Source organism: Elephantulus edwardii, unplaced genomic scaffold (genome assembly GCF_000299155.1).
Source record: "Elephantulus edwardii isolate Elephantulus edwardi_28Jun2011 unplaced genomic scaffold, EleEdw1.0 scaffold00003, whole genome shotgun sequence".
NCBI classification, from domain to species: Eukaryota; Metazoa; Chordata; class Mammalia; order Macroscelidea; family Macroscelididae; genus Elephantulus; species Elephantulus edwardii.
Window position 1 is genome coordinate 16,284,681 of NW_006399753.1, and position 16,265 is coordinate 16,300,945.

Sequence of the window (16,265 nt, forward strand, 5' to 3'; positions counted from 1 at the left end):
GGCACCTGTGTGTTTTAATAAAATGGTTAAAATGAGGCGAGGGACAAACTACCACCACCTCCCATCTTTCACAAGTTCTCATGTAAAACTATCATGGATTTAAAAACAACCAACAAACACCAAATACATTTTTTTTAATTTTATTATTATTTTTGTGTGTGTGTGTGTACCGTCAAATCAGACCTGACTGGTACAGGAGGAGATTGTCCCTCCTTTCCCGGCAGAGCATCTGGTGGATTCGAACCTGGGCCTTGGGGATTGCAGTGCAGCTTCTTGCCACTAGGTCACCAGAGCTCCCCTAACAAATACATTTTTGAGTGGTGAGAGGTTTAACTGTTCAAATTGTCCAGCCTCAGAGGGAGAGGGGAAAGAAATGAATCCACGTCACTTAGAGGTGACGTAGGAAGTTTCCATTGTGTGTCTGGAAACCATTTTCCTCTAAATTTACTTAGGATGGAAACTTTCCTAATTGCCATTTATTGGGTGTTTTGTTGCTTTGATTTTTTCTGATCTGTGCGTAGGTGGATCCAAAACAGTTACTGGAGGACGGCATAAGGAAGGAGCTGGTGAAACGGGTCGCATTTGCCCTCCACCGGGGATTGATCTTCAACCCTCGAGCCAAGGTACAAACGGGCAAGCTAGCCCTCGCCACGCTCCGTTCACCTTGCACAGTTGACCGGAACACCCTTGTTAACCTCTTCTGAGCTAGGCCTTGTCTAATATGTGTCTAATGTCTAATGTATGTGATTTTTCAATGCAGACAACTGAAGTGCTCTTTGATCTGTTCCGATAATCTGTTAGCATTGTGAAAAACTCCTTTTGAAACATCTGCTTCTTTCTTTCTTTGTTGATCTGCAAGTTTTGAAATTGAACTGATGTTTCTGATTTACTTCTTAGAGTTAAAAGTTAATAAAAAGTTGTAAAACAATGACAGAATTTTACTTTTCCAAGAGGGGAGTGTACTGGGGGGCAGGGGTGGGCGGGGAGAAAAGTGCAACAATGAATGAATGGAAATCCAAAGTCTCTGTAAATTTCCATTGACATTAATGGTAAAAAATATTTTTTTTAGAAGTTAGAAAGTTAAAGGCATATTTGAATTTAGAATCTGTCATTTTCTCTCCTCATTGTCTGTTATGGTCATTTTTCTCAGAAGGAAAAAAAAATAAATCAGGCCTAAAATTTATAGATAGGGTACTTTTTACCTCAATAAATTCAATTGAAATCTTTTAAATATCTTTAGATTTCAGAAGCTCACTGCTGTGCAGTCAGAACCCACTCACAGCTGACAGCAGGTCTTCAGAGGCTGTCGGTCACGTGTGAGGAGATGGTCCGTCTTTCTCTTACAGAGCCTCTGGTCGGTTGGAACCGGCTTTGGGACAGCAGCTCAACTCTCTGTGTACTGTGCCACCAGACCCCCCTGTTTTCAGAGTAGAGACATTCCAGCTCTCTTCTCTTAAATGATGGATCTGGTTTCTTATTGGTGTATCATTTAAAGTCTGATTTAATTGTTAATGGTTGATGGTTGTCTCCAGTGTAATCAAATTCTTTTTCCCATTTGCACAGCCAAGCGAGTTGATGCCCAAGCTGAAAGAGCTGGGGGCTACCATGGATGGATTCCACCGTTCCTTTGAATACATACAGGACTACGTCAACATTTACGGTCTGAAGATTTGGCAAGAAGAAGTATCTCGAATTATAAATTACAATGTGGAGCAAGAATGTAATAATTTCTTAAGAACAAAGGTATCTAAGTATTATTTTTAAACTCTTGACCATATTTGTAATTTTTTACATTTAAAATACAACCCCTAAACCTTAGAAATATCAAGAAGAAAATTTCTTTACATAGTCACTCAAAAATCAGTAAGCAGGTGACAGAATACCTGAGAGTCGCTTCAGGAAAGTGGGCAGTGCCGAGAGGCTGCCCTGGCACCGGCCTCAGGGAGCGTACTGAGGAGAAAGCTGTCACTGATGCCTTTGAGGCGATCCCAACTACTAGTGCCCCTGTGAGACAGAGCAGAACTGCCCAGAAGGTTCTCTGGGCTGTAACCTTTACAGAAGCAGACATCTGCATTTTTTTTCTCCCATGGAGCTGCCAGGTAAATTTTAACTGCTAACCATTTGGTTAGAAACCAATGCCTAGCCCCTACACCCTGAGGCCTTCTTAAGAAGAAAGCAGAAACACACAGATGACTGCAGACGGAAGCTGTTTGTATAATCCGAGTGGTGGAAAGTTCAGAGACTGGGGACTTCCTCAGTTGGGTCTTGATGGGGGAGCTTCTTAAAGGAGGAATCCTTCAGCCTGGACCCCAGTGGGCTTCAGTGATGAGAGAGAAGAGGATGGGATGGGAGGCAGGGGAAATGTGTGCCGGTGAAACCCAAGGCTTTGTCGAGGATACCGGGCAGAGCAGGAAGTGGTCATTCACACGTAGAATGTTGAAGGAGCCAGGAAGTATCGAAATTACCCAGTGCAAAGTAATAACAGAACTAGTCTGCAGGTTTCTAAGTAGGGAATTAACATGATACAAGTGACGTTTTAGAAAAGTTAAGTATCTTTTAGCCTTAGAATATTCTGGACCTTTATATACCATGATACATGTCAGCTCATATGCCAGAAAGGCACAAGGTCCTCAGCCTCCTCTGTGTCGACTCATCTCGGCATGGACAGATTGTAACCGGCTCATAACTGACGCCACGAGCAGGTTTTCAGAGGCTGCAAATCCCACAGGGGGAGGTTTTCCATCTTTCTCCTGAGGCACAGCTGAAGGATTTGAACCACCCGCCTTTCAGCTGCCAGTACAACTCCCTATCCACTAGGCCACCAGAACTTCCTCTTCTGCAGCATTCTCTTCAATCACTACTTTTTCACAAAGTTTTCTTTGTTATCAGTGTTATGTGTGCCCTTCTAGGAGGCTATAAATGCATTTGTAAGTTTCCTCTTCAAAACCAAGGACCACTTACCATCATTCTTCCTGTAGTATTTAACTCTGTTAAATTAGATGGGAAAAGTTCGCGTTACCAGTGATAGACTAAGTCTTTATGGTTTTGTTTTCTAGATTCAAGACTGGCAGAGTATATACCAGTCCACTCACATTCCAATACCCAAGTTCTCCCCGGTGGACGAGTCTGTGACATTCATTGGTCGACTCTGCAGAGAAATTTTGCGAATCACAGACCCAAAGTAGGTGTATGTGCCCCCCACTGGCCTTGCCCACATGGACGTTTGACCTCTCCACACGTGTTGTCTGTGCTGACCGTACGCTAATTTCTGCCACCATTGAATCCCTGCTCAAGGATTTATTAAAGTTTACGCTTTTTGAGAGGGATCTCTGGTGGCTTAATGGTAAGGAATTGCACTTCTAGCCCAAAGGAACACTGATTGAACCCACCAGCTGCTTCACGGGGGGTAGGTGGGGGACTGTCCTCCCATACAATTTGTAGCCCCTGAAAACCCACTGGAGGGTCAGCTTTGGGTGGTTCCAGCTTGATGGTACACAACAACAACAACAACAACTCTCTGAGACTGCATGTTTTCATCGTTGTGACTGTGAGACTCCATCCAGCAAAGTGTAGATTGGATCTAGCCTGAAGGTCTTGGATCTAGCCTGAAGGTCTTTGACCGCTCTGCAGTCTGCCTCTCTGGCCTCCTGGCATTCCTCTCCCAAGCCTGTGGACTTCCCAGTGTGGTCAGATGATCACTGCCACCCAGCTGTACCTGTGTAACTGGCATGTCACCCCAAAAGCTTGCGTTTGTCAGCTCATAAAGAAGCCCTCGTGGTGCAGTTGTTAAAGTGCACAGTTGCGAACCTAAAGGTTGGCAGTTCAAGCCCACCAACCCCTCCCCGGGAGAAAGATAACACTCAATTTCTGGAAAGATTTCGAGCCTAGGAAACCCGTTAGGCATTTCTCTTACACTTAGCCAGTCACTGAGCCAGCATTGTGTTGGGTTTGGTTTTCATCTTGAACCTTTACGATTACTTCTTTGCTTCTAAGCCCAACACACGAGCACTGTTGACAGTAAGAAACCGCATTTCTTGAACACTTGTCCTGTGTGCTGTTCTCAGTACATTATGCGTGTACATCCACACGCTCGTTACAGCAGTACCATCTAGTATTCCCATTTTACAGATGAAGCAACTGAGAGACACAGGAAAGCTCGGTCACTGGACCGGGAGCCACAGGACACAGAGCTGTCTGACTCCCAAGCCCAGCTCTTAACACACCGTGGTGTTCAGTGATCGGCCGTGTGACTGTGACATGCAGTACCAGTTTACATTTGGGCTCACGGGTTCTCAGGTCACAAGAACCGGGCAGAAATCTCGTAACTTCTGGACTTCCCCGGAAAGCACTGTTGGTGGGAACCATGTTGGAGACTAGCTTGCAGTTCCTCAGTGTTCTTCAGCTGGTCTCACAGGAAGCGGTCGGTACTAAGACCAGCCGAGCACAGAGCATGTTCACGTCTACCTCGCTTCCTCGTGGCCCCTAAGTGGAACAGTTGGTGGGATGACGCAGGAGAAGAGGGATTTCTCTCTCTCCATCTGTGCATGTTGAGTTGAGCTGCTGCCGTGTCATATGTTGTCAAATCATGGTGAGAAATTGCAAGTCCCTCTCTTTACTAAAATGGCAGTGGCCACAGGCTCTGATTTTTTTTTAATTTTTTTTTATTATTTTATTATTAGTGTGTGTGTGTGTGTGTGTGTGTGTGTGTGTACCGTCAAATCAGATCTGACTGGTACAGGAGGAGATTGTCCCTCCTTTCCCGGCAGAGCATCTGGTGGATTTGAACCGTGCGCCTCTGGGATTGCAGTGCAGCTTCTTGCCACTAGGCCACCAGAGCTCCCCTAGGCTCTGATTTTTATCTCTGGAAATTTAAAACAATCACATAGATAGACCAGGGGGCTCTATTTAAATCCCTTTAGGATCAACGGAACCACTTTTGGGGTTTCATGTTTTGGTTTGGTTTTAGAATGACGTGTCACATCGAACAGCTGAACACGTGGTATGATATGAAAACGCGCCAGGAAGTGACCAGCAGCCGCCTCTTCTCAGAAATCCAGACCACCTTGGGGACTTTCGGTCTGAACGGGCTGGACCGGCTCCTGTGTTTCATGATTGTTAAAGAGTTACAGGTGAGTCTTCCCCAGCAGGTGCCCTGCAAGAGGGGAGAGGGGTCCGCAGGGCCAGGTGATGCACCGCTAACTTCAATTTTGTGCTTTCTTTTTTTTAATTTTTTTTTATTAATTTACTTTGTTTATTTTTCATTTCAATGAACATCTACAGAGATTTTGGAATTCCATTCATTCATTGTTGCACCCTTCTCCCCGCACAAACCCCTCCCCCCACCTCCCCCCCCCCCTTTGCTCCTCTCCTTGAAAAGCAAAAGAAAAACTCCCTCATTGGTACACAATCCCCCCCCCCCCGCACCTCCCCAAACCCCACCCCCTAGCCCCAAATATAATCCACTCTGCAACCCTCATTGCTTACTCCTACGATAAAAATAATGCCCTAAAATATAATACTTTTAGACTATTCTCTCCCCCATAGACTTCAGTGCCGTAAACATATTTCATCCAGTTTTTCTCAGTCTTACCCCCACCCCAATGCCTGCCTCATTCTACAACAGTGGCACCATATAGCATTGTACCAGCATCAGGCTTATGTTAGAGAAGACCTGAACATACATTGGAATGGCTTTTTTCTCTCATGTAGTACTTTTATGAGAAATTTGCTTTTCAACTGGGGAAGGCCTCAAATCGTTAAAACTAGTAATTGCTTTTTACAGAGGAGGCGTCTCATCAGAATCTGGAGTTACTGCTTGCCTGTCACATGTCTTGGGCGCAGTCTCCATGGGCATTGTCATTCACTGGAGTTTATGGGAGCCCTCCTGGTGCTGTGGCGAAAGCTCTCAGCTGCTAACCAACATATCAGTTGGTCACACCCAAAAGCTGCTCAATGGCCGAAAGACGTGGCTGTCCACTTCCATAAAGATTTACAGCCCAGAAACTCCCCGCGAGAGCTGCCCCTGTCCTCCGGGGTCACTGTCAGGGGGACTCGGCTAGTCAGCAGTGCGTGGGTTGGTTAGAAGTGTCTGCTCGTTCCTCATGGTATTTGGGCCTTTGATCATTCTTTCTTGTTTTTAGAATTTCCTCAGTATGTTTCAGAAAATGATCCTGCGAGACAGAGCCATTCAGGAAACTTTAAAAACCCTCATGAACGCCGTCAGCCCCTTGAAAAGCATTGTGGGTAAGTGTCCTGAACCCAGTCGCGGGTGGGGTTAAACCTGCAGCCTTTCCCAGTTTACTAAATAGAAAATTCTATTCTAACCTTTCAGCAAATTCGAATAAAATTTATCTTTCCGCCATTGCCAAAACTCAGAAGATCTGGACAGCCTACCTCGAGGCTATAATGAAGGTATGAGGTGGGGCAAGGGGCCAACTTGTGAATGTGATAATCAATACTTTCTTCTTTTTTTGGCAAGGTAGCATGCCTTTTTTTTTTTTCTAAATTAAAAAAAAAATTCTTATTAATTTCAATGAAAATTTACAGAGACTTTGGGTTTCCATTCCTTCATTGTTGCACTTTCCCCCCCTCCCAGCCCTCCCCCCTAGTACACTACCCTCTTGGAAAAGTAAAAGACAAATTCTTCCATTGTTTTACAATCGCTACCCCCAGGTCCACTCCACTATGCAGCCTTCGTTCTGGACTCCTGTCATGACAATAATACCTAATCATATATCCCTTTTAAACAGTTTTCTCCCTCATCTGTTTCAATGCCGTATACATTATTGAACCCATCTTTCTCAGTCTCCCCCCAACCTCGAGATCAGTCCTGTTTTACAACAGTGGCACCATGCAGTATCTGTCCTTTTGTGACTGAGATAACTTAACTCAGCATAATGTCCCCTAGGGTCACCCATTTTTAATAATATTGCATGAGTTCCTTGTTTTTCAATGCAGCGTAGTATTCCATTGTGTGAATATACCACAGCTTCTCTGTTCGTTTGTTGATGGGTACTTACGTTGTTTCCAACACCTTGCTGTTGTGAACAAAGCCGCGATAAACATGGCTGTGCATATATCTAATTGGGTGTCAGTTATGGTCTCTTTGGGATATATTCCCAGTAGTGGAATTGCTGGGTCAAATGGTATCTCTATTTGCAACTTTTTGAGAAAGCGCCATAACGCCTTGCACAGTGGTTGCACCATTTTACACTCCCACCAACAGTGAATAAGGGTTCCAGTTTCTCCACAACCTCACCAGCATTTGTTGCTTGCTGTTCTGTTAAATTTTGCTATTCTGAGTGGGGTGAGATGATAGTTGTTTTAATTTGCATCTCTCTTAGAGCTAGGGATTATGAACAGTTCTTCATGTGCTTGTTAGCCATCTGAATGTCGTCTTTGGTGAAGTGTCTGTTCATATCCTGTGCCCATTTTTCTACTGGATTATTTACCTTTATCTTGTTGTGGAAAAGCTTGGACGAATGTTGGAAGTCCTAATCCACAATATAAACAGTCTTCCAAGTTTCCTGAAAAACCTACAACCAGGAGAAGATAAAATAGATGAATGGGACCTTCTAAGAATCAAATCCCTGTGCACATCCAAGCACTTCTCCAACAGGGTTAAAAGGGAAGCCACAGACTGGGGAAAAAGTATTTGGTAATGGTATATCAGATAAGGGACTTATATCCAGAATTTATAAAATAATTGAATACTTCACTTTCTAAAATATTACTTTGTTACCATTTTTGGAGCTCAGCAAAAGCTAAGTTCATTTTTTAGGTTATTAAAGACGCAATTATTACATTTTAGTTTATCATCAGTTGTAAATTCATTTGTTCCTTTATCTTCCTCTCTTGGGGCTGTTCTTTGCTTTTTATTGGCCTGTTGTTATTTTTTTCTTTTTATTTTAAAAATGTGTTTATTTTTAAAATGCTTTTTGGCAAAAGGGACTTCTATACAAGTAAGTGAGAATTTGCCTCCCAAAGTGAGAGACCATAAAACAAATAACAAGTTCATTTCATAAATTAATTATGATTTACTGATTTCATCTAAGGAACATTTTGAAGAGGGTATTGTGGCGAGCTCTAGTGGCCTAGTGGCAAGAAGCTGCACTGCAACCTCAGAGGTGCATGGTTTGAATCCACCACATGCTCTGCTGGAGAAGGAGGAACAATCTCCTCCTGTACCAGTCCGATCTGATTTGACGGTACACACAAAAAATAATGAAATAAAATAAAAAAAAAGAGGGTGTTGTGTCTCTTTCCCCTCTTGTTTGCCTAGCTGCTTAGATGCTTTTGGGAGCAGAACTCAGTGTCTTTGGAAATTACTAACATAGAGAAATACAGAGATTAATTAACTTGCTGGGTGGAAATCTAATTATTTTAGAAAAGGTGCATCAACTTTTCTGCCTTTCACTCGGGAGGTGGCTCCCAGGGACCTCCTGTGATTCCCCCCTTGCCCTTCTCTCATCATGTGATGATCAAAGTATTCAACAACTCTTTATTGAACATCTGTTACATATAGAGCGTTAGCAGTTACTATGAGAGACAGTCAGGTGAAACACGGCCTACCTGCGTACGTCCTCAGAAAACATAACTACAGCCCAATAGTAGGTTCTCTGCTAAAGACTGTGATACAGTTATGACATGCCAGAAGAAAAGTCTAGAATGCCACAGGAGTTAGCAGATTCTGTTCGTCTGTCCTCAGTTAAACGTTACTTACTGAGGCAGCATTCATGGATGTCTCAGCCACATGTGCAGGCTTTCTGTGACTTCAGTGAGTTTTGAAGGCTAGACAGCAGGGTAAGTCATCCAGGCACATTTCGACTCTGCTTGGTGTTGGTGTTTTCCTTGTGAGGTAGACTTGACATCCCCATGACCTAGTATCATATGCCACCAGGTCGGTGGTGCAGATACAGCAGTCCCACAGCTTCTCCATTGGTGGTGCTGACTGCACGGCTCCAGGTGCACTAGCAGTCTTACTCTCCTTTTCCAAGTCGTTCCTCCCCAAATAACATAAACTCACTGCCCCTAATTCTCCTGTCTATATTGGACACATTTTAAACTGTCATAACCTCTGTTTATCAAAATAATAATGCTTCTTTGCTCGTAAAATAGGCCACTCTTTTTCTAAACTTTGCCTCCAACAACAGCCCAGAGGAAATGTGTTCATCTCTACCTTATAATCCCTGGCATTTTGAAGCAGCTCATTTTATAGGGATGCTTCTCACAGAGGGCGCGCCGATGGCATAGCCCATAGCAAGGTGCACTGCTGTCCCAAAGGTGACACCTCGGGGAGAGTTCAAATCCACCAGCCTCTTCATAGGAGAAGGGCGGACAGTCTCCTCTCATGCAGTTTTCAGCCTCTGTAAACCTGCTGGAGTGTCAGCAAGGTTCTGACTCCATGGAAGTGAGCTGAGTTTTCTTCACGTAGAAAGGACAAAAAGAAGGTGCCGTAGAAACTCAGAATATAGTATTGACTTTATGCTGCAGCAGAGTGTTGAGGCGTGAGCTACACTCTCCCACAGCCAGACCTAAAAGTCGCTGTGCCTCACCCAGCACTTACTGTGGACACAGGCGTGCCACACTTTGTTCCACTTTGCTTTATTGTGCTTTACGGCTTTTTTATTATGAGAGAGAGAGAGAGAGAGAGTGTGTGTGTGTGTGTGTACCGTCAAGTCAGGTACAAGAGGAAATTGCCCCTTCTTCTCCAACAGAGCATCTGGTGGACTAGAACCGTGTACCTCTGGGATTGCAGTGCAGCTTCTTGCCACTAGGCCACCAGAGCTCCCTTAAAGTTACTGCTTTTTAAAAAGCTGAAGGTTCATGGCAACTTTTTATCAAGCACGTCTTCCAACACCATCATCCCAGCAGCATGTTCTTCCTCCATGTCTGTTGTCACATTCTAGTAATTCACCCAATATTTAATACTTTTGCATAATGTGCCACATAGTCCCAAGGAACTCTGGTGGCATTGTCTGTGGGGAGTGGCACTGCTAATGTAAAGGTGACAGGTTCGAAGCCACCAGTAGCTGTACAGGAAACAGACCGGCAGTCTCCTCCTTGGTAACTTACAGCCTTCAGAAACTCGCTGGAGGGTCAGCTTGACGGCAGCACACTGAGCATCCTACACTTTATGATAGACGACAGAATCACATCGCATTCGTGTGCCTGGGGGTCCACGGCGTGCTAGTGACTCAGTGTCCTGTGATATCCTGTGGGACTAAGCCTGTACTATCTCCGAGCTGCACCAGTATATCCAGACACTGTCTACACCCAGACATTATCTACTCCTTTGAAATTAGTCATCATTGGACTCAACATGATAATATACCTCTACAATTCAAATTTGGTTTTCAGTATTCAATAATTATATTTGTTAGCATTTTGTTCCACGGCTGTTTTACAGGTTTTACTTTGCACATTTAAAAACTTTTACAGGACCCATAGGATATACCAGATGTTCAAAGAGGTTCAAAACATTAAAAATAGCTGAAGGACTCCCTAGACTGAAGGGATCCTTTTGTTGTATAATCCAGATGCCTGCATAATCTGAATCTGTAATCTTGAGATTTATACTCACTTCATTTTAAAATATGAAAATGAAATGGCATCGCGATAGACTTGAGAACGATGAAGAGAGGCCAAACAAAAAGGAGGGGTTTTCTCATAGCTCTTGTTTATGTTGTCGTTACGGGTCTTCAAGTCAGAACTGACTCACAGCTGATCCTCCAGTGGGTTTTCAGAGGCAGAAGATCACACGGGAGGAGATTACCATCTTTCTCCTGCGGAGCAGCTGGTGGATTCAAACTACATGCCTTTGGGATGGCAGTGCAGCACCTTACCACTGAGCCACCCAAGCTCCCTCCTAAGCTTTAATCCAAAAGATGGAAAATACAACTTAAAAAGAGACAAACAACCTTGATGCTTGACTGATTGAACAGTAATGAACCATTATGTAAAACGCTAGACATTATTTTAAATTGACATTGGAGTCCAGCCATGCTTTTCTTGAAGGGCCTCTTACAGCTTTCTGAAGAGTAAAATTCTGGTCTTGGTTGTCGGCCCGTGGAGCCAGGCTGGGCAGTCCTCCACCTTTTCAGGGGTGCACTGCAATCCTTCCCTTGAGAATGTGCCTCCTGGACTCTGTCGCCTCCCTTCATCTGGTCGTGATGTGCCCCTAGCTCTCCCCTCTCTTCCTGGTTCACAGGTTGGGCAGATGCAGATTCTGAGACAACAGATTGCAAATGAATTAAATTACTCTTGTCGCTTTGACTCCAAACATCTGGCAGCTGCTCTGGAGAATCTCAATAAGTAAGTACACTGATTCCAGGCCGGCAGCTGTGACCTGGGTATTCAGCGTGAACCCTCCAGATTCTTCCTGGCCAGCTTTAAGCTCTTACGTAAGAAGTCCCTCAGATTCCACAAGCTTCCTTCTTGTGGAGAATCAAATCCTCCTTTAAAAGACTCTTAGTATTGTTGTAAAGTTTCTTGATCTTGTTTTCTTCTTCATTTATCCAGCATATATTGAGCATATAGGAAACACCAGACTCTTAAGAATTTAGAGGCTGGCAAAGCAGTTATTAACTAAAACCCAGATGGGCCTTCTGCAGGGCCAGGTCACTGCGTAAATGGCCAGGTCACTGCGTGAATCACCAGGACAGGGTATGGGTACATCAAGCCCTTCCTGGAGTACAGGCACGTCCCACACCTTACCACACCTGGCTCTCATGTTAAACCTTATATTCAGTGAGAACCAGTCCATGCACTTTTAACAAACTAGATCTTGAAAACAGATCAGCTCCTAAAAATGTGGGCAAGATGCTATGGTGGTGCAATGCCCAGCTGTCAGCCAAAAGGTCAGTGGTTCAAACCCACCAGCCCTTCCATGAGAGGTGACAGTCTGTTTTCATAAAGATTTATGGGCTTAGAAACCATGTGTGGAGTTCCAGACCTTCTAGGCTACTGTGCATCCAAATTGACTCACAGGCAAAGAGTCTAAGGAAGAAGGAATTCTAACTCAGGTTTTTTCCACTTCTTACCAGTCACAGGAAGTTGCAAGTTAGAAGGACCAAGTCTTCATGATATAGATTAGGAAATCAAAGCCTCAAAAGATGGCATCACTGGCCTGCTTGAAAGTGCAAATTTGTAAAGTCATCTCTGATGTTGACTGGTTTTTCAGTTGGTTTTCTCCCTCTTCATTTAGGGCTCTCCTCGCAGATATTGAAGCTCACTATCAGGACCCCTCACTCCCCTACCCTAAAGAAGATAACACGCTCTTGTATGAAATCACAGCCTATCTGGAGGCCGCAGGCATTCACAACCCACTGAATAAGGTTGGTGATTGGAACATGTAACAGGAGGAGACAGTATAGTGCATAGATTAGAGACCTGGAAACCCGGTGGGGAGGTTTCTGTTCTGCCCTTTGGTGTTGCTGAGAGCTGGAATCGACTGCAGGGCAACATGTTTGCTTTTTTGTTTTTGCTTGGTTTTGTTTTTTGGTTTTGTTTTTAATCACTAAGCAACGTTTATTTCCCTTCCAGGAAGTTTAAGTGTTACATAGGTATTGCTTTTGTTTTTTGGGGGTCACTACCAAAATCCACTGCCTTCTAGATTGATTTCAACTCATAGGAACCCTGGAGGACAGAGTAGAACTGTCACGTCAGGTTTCCTGTTCCTTGAGTCTGGAGATGAGCTGCCTGCCACCTCTCTCTCAGAGCAGCTTGTAAGCTGAAACCACTGGCATTTTAGTTAGCAGCTGGACTCTTTAACCACTGTGTCACCAACACTGTTTGTTGGGGGGTCAGTGATGTTAAATAAAAATCCCAAGGCAGCAATTAATGGAAGCATCATTGTTTTACGGAACCTATCTAAAAGCACACTGAAATAAAATTGAACCTTTACACTTGCCAGTGCAGCCCATGGTATCACACAGTGTGATAAAACCATATACTCTCCCTGCTTTTCTCTTCCCAGATATACATAACGACAAAGCGCTTGCCTTATTTCCCAGTTGTCAACTTTCTGTTTTTGATCGCCCAGTTGCCAAAACTTCAGTACAACAAAAACCTAGGTATTGTATGTTATTTATTCCTTACAGTATTTTTTCCCCTTTTTATTATTCTTGTGTGTACTGTCAAATCGGATCTGACTGGAGGAGATTGTCCCTCCTTCTCCAGCAGAGCATCTGCTGGATTTGAACCTCATACCTCTGCGATTGCAGTGCAGCTTCTTGCCACTAGGTCACCAGAGCTCCCTTACAGTATGTTATTTATTCCTTACCCTAAGTATATTATTTATGCCTTACAGTAGTGATAAGTTATTTGTAAACAAACATCTCATTCTATAGAATACTATGTCCATCAGAGATCTTCCTTTGGTTTTTTGTTCTATTTTGGTTTTTGGTTGTTTGTTTTGTTGTTTTTTTTTTTTTTAAGTTAGTTGAGTGTTAATAAAATGCATGTCTTTGTGCCTTTGGAACATGTCGTTCCTTCATGAGGGTTTAGGATCAACCAAGTCTCTACATGAACTAAAAAAATATGATCTGCTGGCCTGTCTGACCAGCTTAACTTTATAAGAAACTACCAAACCTTTTTTCCCTCAAGTGACAGCAGTAGTTTGCACTCCTTCTGGTATGTGTGAGACTTTGAGGTGCTCCACATCCTAACCAGCCTCTGCTGATGTGGGTCTCAGTGACCTGAGCCCTTCTGAAGGGTGGACAGCGGTATCTCATTGGATTCTAGTTGGCCTTTCACTGATGATTGACCGTGTTGGACACGTTCACGTGTATTTTTAGCCTTGCTTTCCATCGTCCTTGTTCAAGAATCGGGTTCAGTCACTTTCTTCACAAGATTCCTTTCCTCGCTGTCTTTGAGAGGAGTCTTCTTTTATACACTGTTCAATATTGCTACACAGAGCACTGGAAGGCCCCAGCAGACGGCTGGCTCATTCAGAATGTAGCAGGGTCCCTTCTACCCCAGATGCTCGTGCTAACATCACAGGAGTGAGTGTCGCATGCTGTTGAATTGTGTTCCCTCTCAGGAATGGTCTGCCGAAAGCCCACCGACCCTGTTGATTGGCCACCACTTGTCCTGGGCCTCCTCACCCTGCTGAAGCAGTTCCACTCCCGGTACACCGAACAGTTCCTGGCCTTGATCGGCCAGTTTATCCGCTCCACAGTGGAGCAATGCACAAGGTACGAAAGGCCAACTAGTAGTAAGTGAAAACTCAATGGGGCAAAATGTGATTTGCATGTGCAGCTCCTCTGTCTCCCTAGTATCCTCTCTGCTGGAAGAAGTGCAACCAGAGTGCACCTGAGAGGCCAGGGTGAGGAAACGTCCATCTCACATACTCTGGGCATGTGGTCAGGAGGGGTCAGTCCTTGGAAAAAGCATACTGGGAAAGGTGGGGAGTCAGCCAAAGAGGGGGTGACCCTCAGTGAGGTGGACTGACACGGTGCCTGTAACAGTGGGCTCGAGCATGGCAGACTGTGTGGGCGGCACAGGATAGGGCGCATTTCCCATCTCCGTTACAGGGTTGCTGTGAATTGTCTTCAGCTCGATGGCACCTAACAACATCTACCTAGTAGAGGTGGCAAGTAGCTTTTCCTTTTCTCTATAAAACAAGTCAGGCCAAACCTCAAACAATTACAGGCGTGTTCTTACTCTGCCAGGGAAGTTCCTCTAGATGTCTGGCAGGAATTCTCTAAGTAGACTCTGTAGCCGAGCCAGGATTGGTGACTAAAAGGAAGGATGTACAGTCTTGTTCTTCAGCTTTTCCCATGCAGTTCGTGCCCTCACTGAACTCGGGAGCGCTGGATCTCTGGTGGAGGAGGCACTGCCCTCACACCAGTAGTCAGAGCACGTCAGTGGGAAGTCCTGGGCAGCATCTGTATTCTGGGTGTGCAGTAATACGGAAATAGCCCAGAAGGGCAACAAGCTTGTGAACCTTTACTTCCGATAATTCCTTTTCATTCCTTCAGAGTATTTCCCAATAGGCTTTTATGAGATAGAAAACAAAGTTTGCTTGTCTGACTTGATAAAATTTGAGCTTCCTTCTCTGCCTCTGAAAAATGCCGTTGGTTAGGCACCATCGAGTCAAGTCCAACTCAGAGTGACCCCCTGCCTGATCTTGGGCCCTCTTCCCAGTCCCTGCCATGCTTGGGCCTTTGCTGCAGTCTCTGCGTCAGTCCTCAGACTGGACCAGGATGCTGATGCGAAGTGTAGGTCTGGCTAAAGACATTTGTCTTCCTGCATAGTCACAACGTAGGAGGTTACCACATTGTCATTTTTGCCAGTTGAACGTAAAGATGAACTAGTGAGAACGCTCTCCCAGGTCCACACAAAGCAGCAGTCGCTCCTAAAACAGGAAGCCATCCACGCACCTACCCCAGGTACAGGAATCGGCCCTCCCTGACCGTAGGCACCTCTCTGCTGGGACACACCCATCATCCTGGAGTCACCTCTCCATCAACACAGGATGCTGGAGAGTTCTCAGAAAGTTCCTGGTTGTGGTGAAACCCATACCTGAAAATGTCACTCACTAGGCCTCTTTCTAGAAGAAAACCCAATGCCTCCGAGTTGTGGTGTTGGAGAAGGGTACTGAACATCCCAACGACTGGCAAAAGAACAAGCACACGTCTTGGAGAAGGTGCAGCCAGAGTGCTCCTCAGAGACTAAGATAGCAAAGCGTCATCTCACATACTTGGAGCATGTTGCTAGGAGAGGCTGTTCCTTGGAGGAGGACATTGTGCTGGGAAAATTGGAGGGATGGCAAAGGAGAGGAAGATCTTCAACAAAAGAGATGGCATAGTGACAGCTGGGAGTGTCAGGGACAGTGAGGAAGGCACAGGGCAGGACAGGGTTCCTGTCTGTTCAGAGTACATAGGAATTGTACTCAACTTGATGGCACCTGACAACAGGCATTTTTTTAAATTTATTTTTTATTATTCATTTTAATGAAAGTTTATAGACTTTGGATTTCCATTCATTGTTGCCCTTTTCTCCCTGCCCACCCCTCCTCCCCCGTGAGCTCCTGACAGCCTCCTCTCAGGTATTTGACATACACTGTTACCGTAGGTCTTGTTAGACAAGTTTTCCACCTGCTCCTCACATGCTCAGGTGTTCAGACTGCTCACCAGATGGGGAGTCCCTCTCCTGAGAGTCCCAGTGTATTGTTGGCCAAATTGAAATATGACTCCCTGACATGTATTGAGATTCCAGGAACCAAAATCAGGACCACAGGCATGTGAAACATGTGCCCTACT

General features: G+C 44.7%; 1 protein-coding gene across 1 annotated transcript in view; it reads left to right on the forward strand.

Annotated features, from left to right (window-relative positions):
• KIAA0196 (KIAA0196 ortholog) overlaps positions 1-16,265 on the forward strand; it is a 42,778-nt gene that overhangs the window by 25,126 nt on the left and 1,387 nt on the right. Inside the window, exons 17-26 of the mRNA XM_006879297.1 lie at positions 522-623; positions 1,564-1,743; positions 3,057-3,181; positions 4,967-5,129; positions 6,141-6,243; positions 6,332-6,411; positions 11,210-11,313; positions 12,206-12,335; positions 12,977-13,073; positions 14,042-14,195. Coding sequence (XP_006879359.1) covers positions 522-623; positions 1,564-1,743; positions 3,057-3,181; positions 4,967-5,129; positions 6,141-6,243; positions 6,332-6,411; positions 11,210-11,313; positions 12,206-12,335; positions 12,977-13,073; positions 14,042-14,195 — 1,238 coding nt within the window. The remainder of the gene's footprint in view (positions 1-521; positions 624-1,563; positions 1,744-3,056; positions 3,182-4,966; positions 5,130-6,140; positions 6,244-6,331; positions 6,412-11,209; positions 11,314-12,205; positions 12,336-12,976; positions 13,074-14,041; positions 14,196-16,265) is intronic.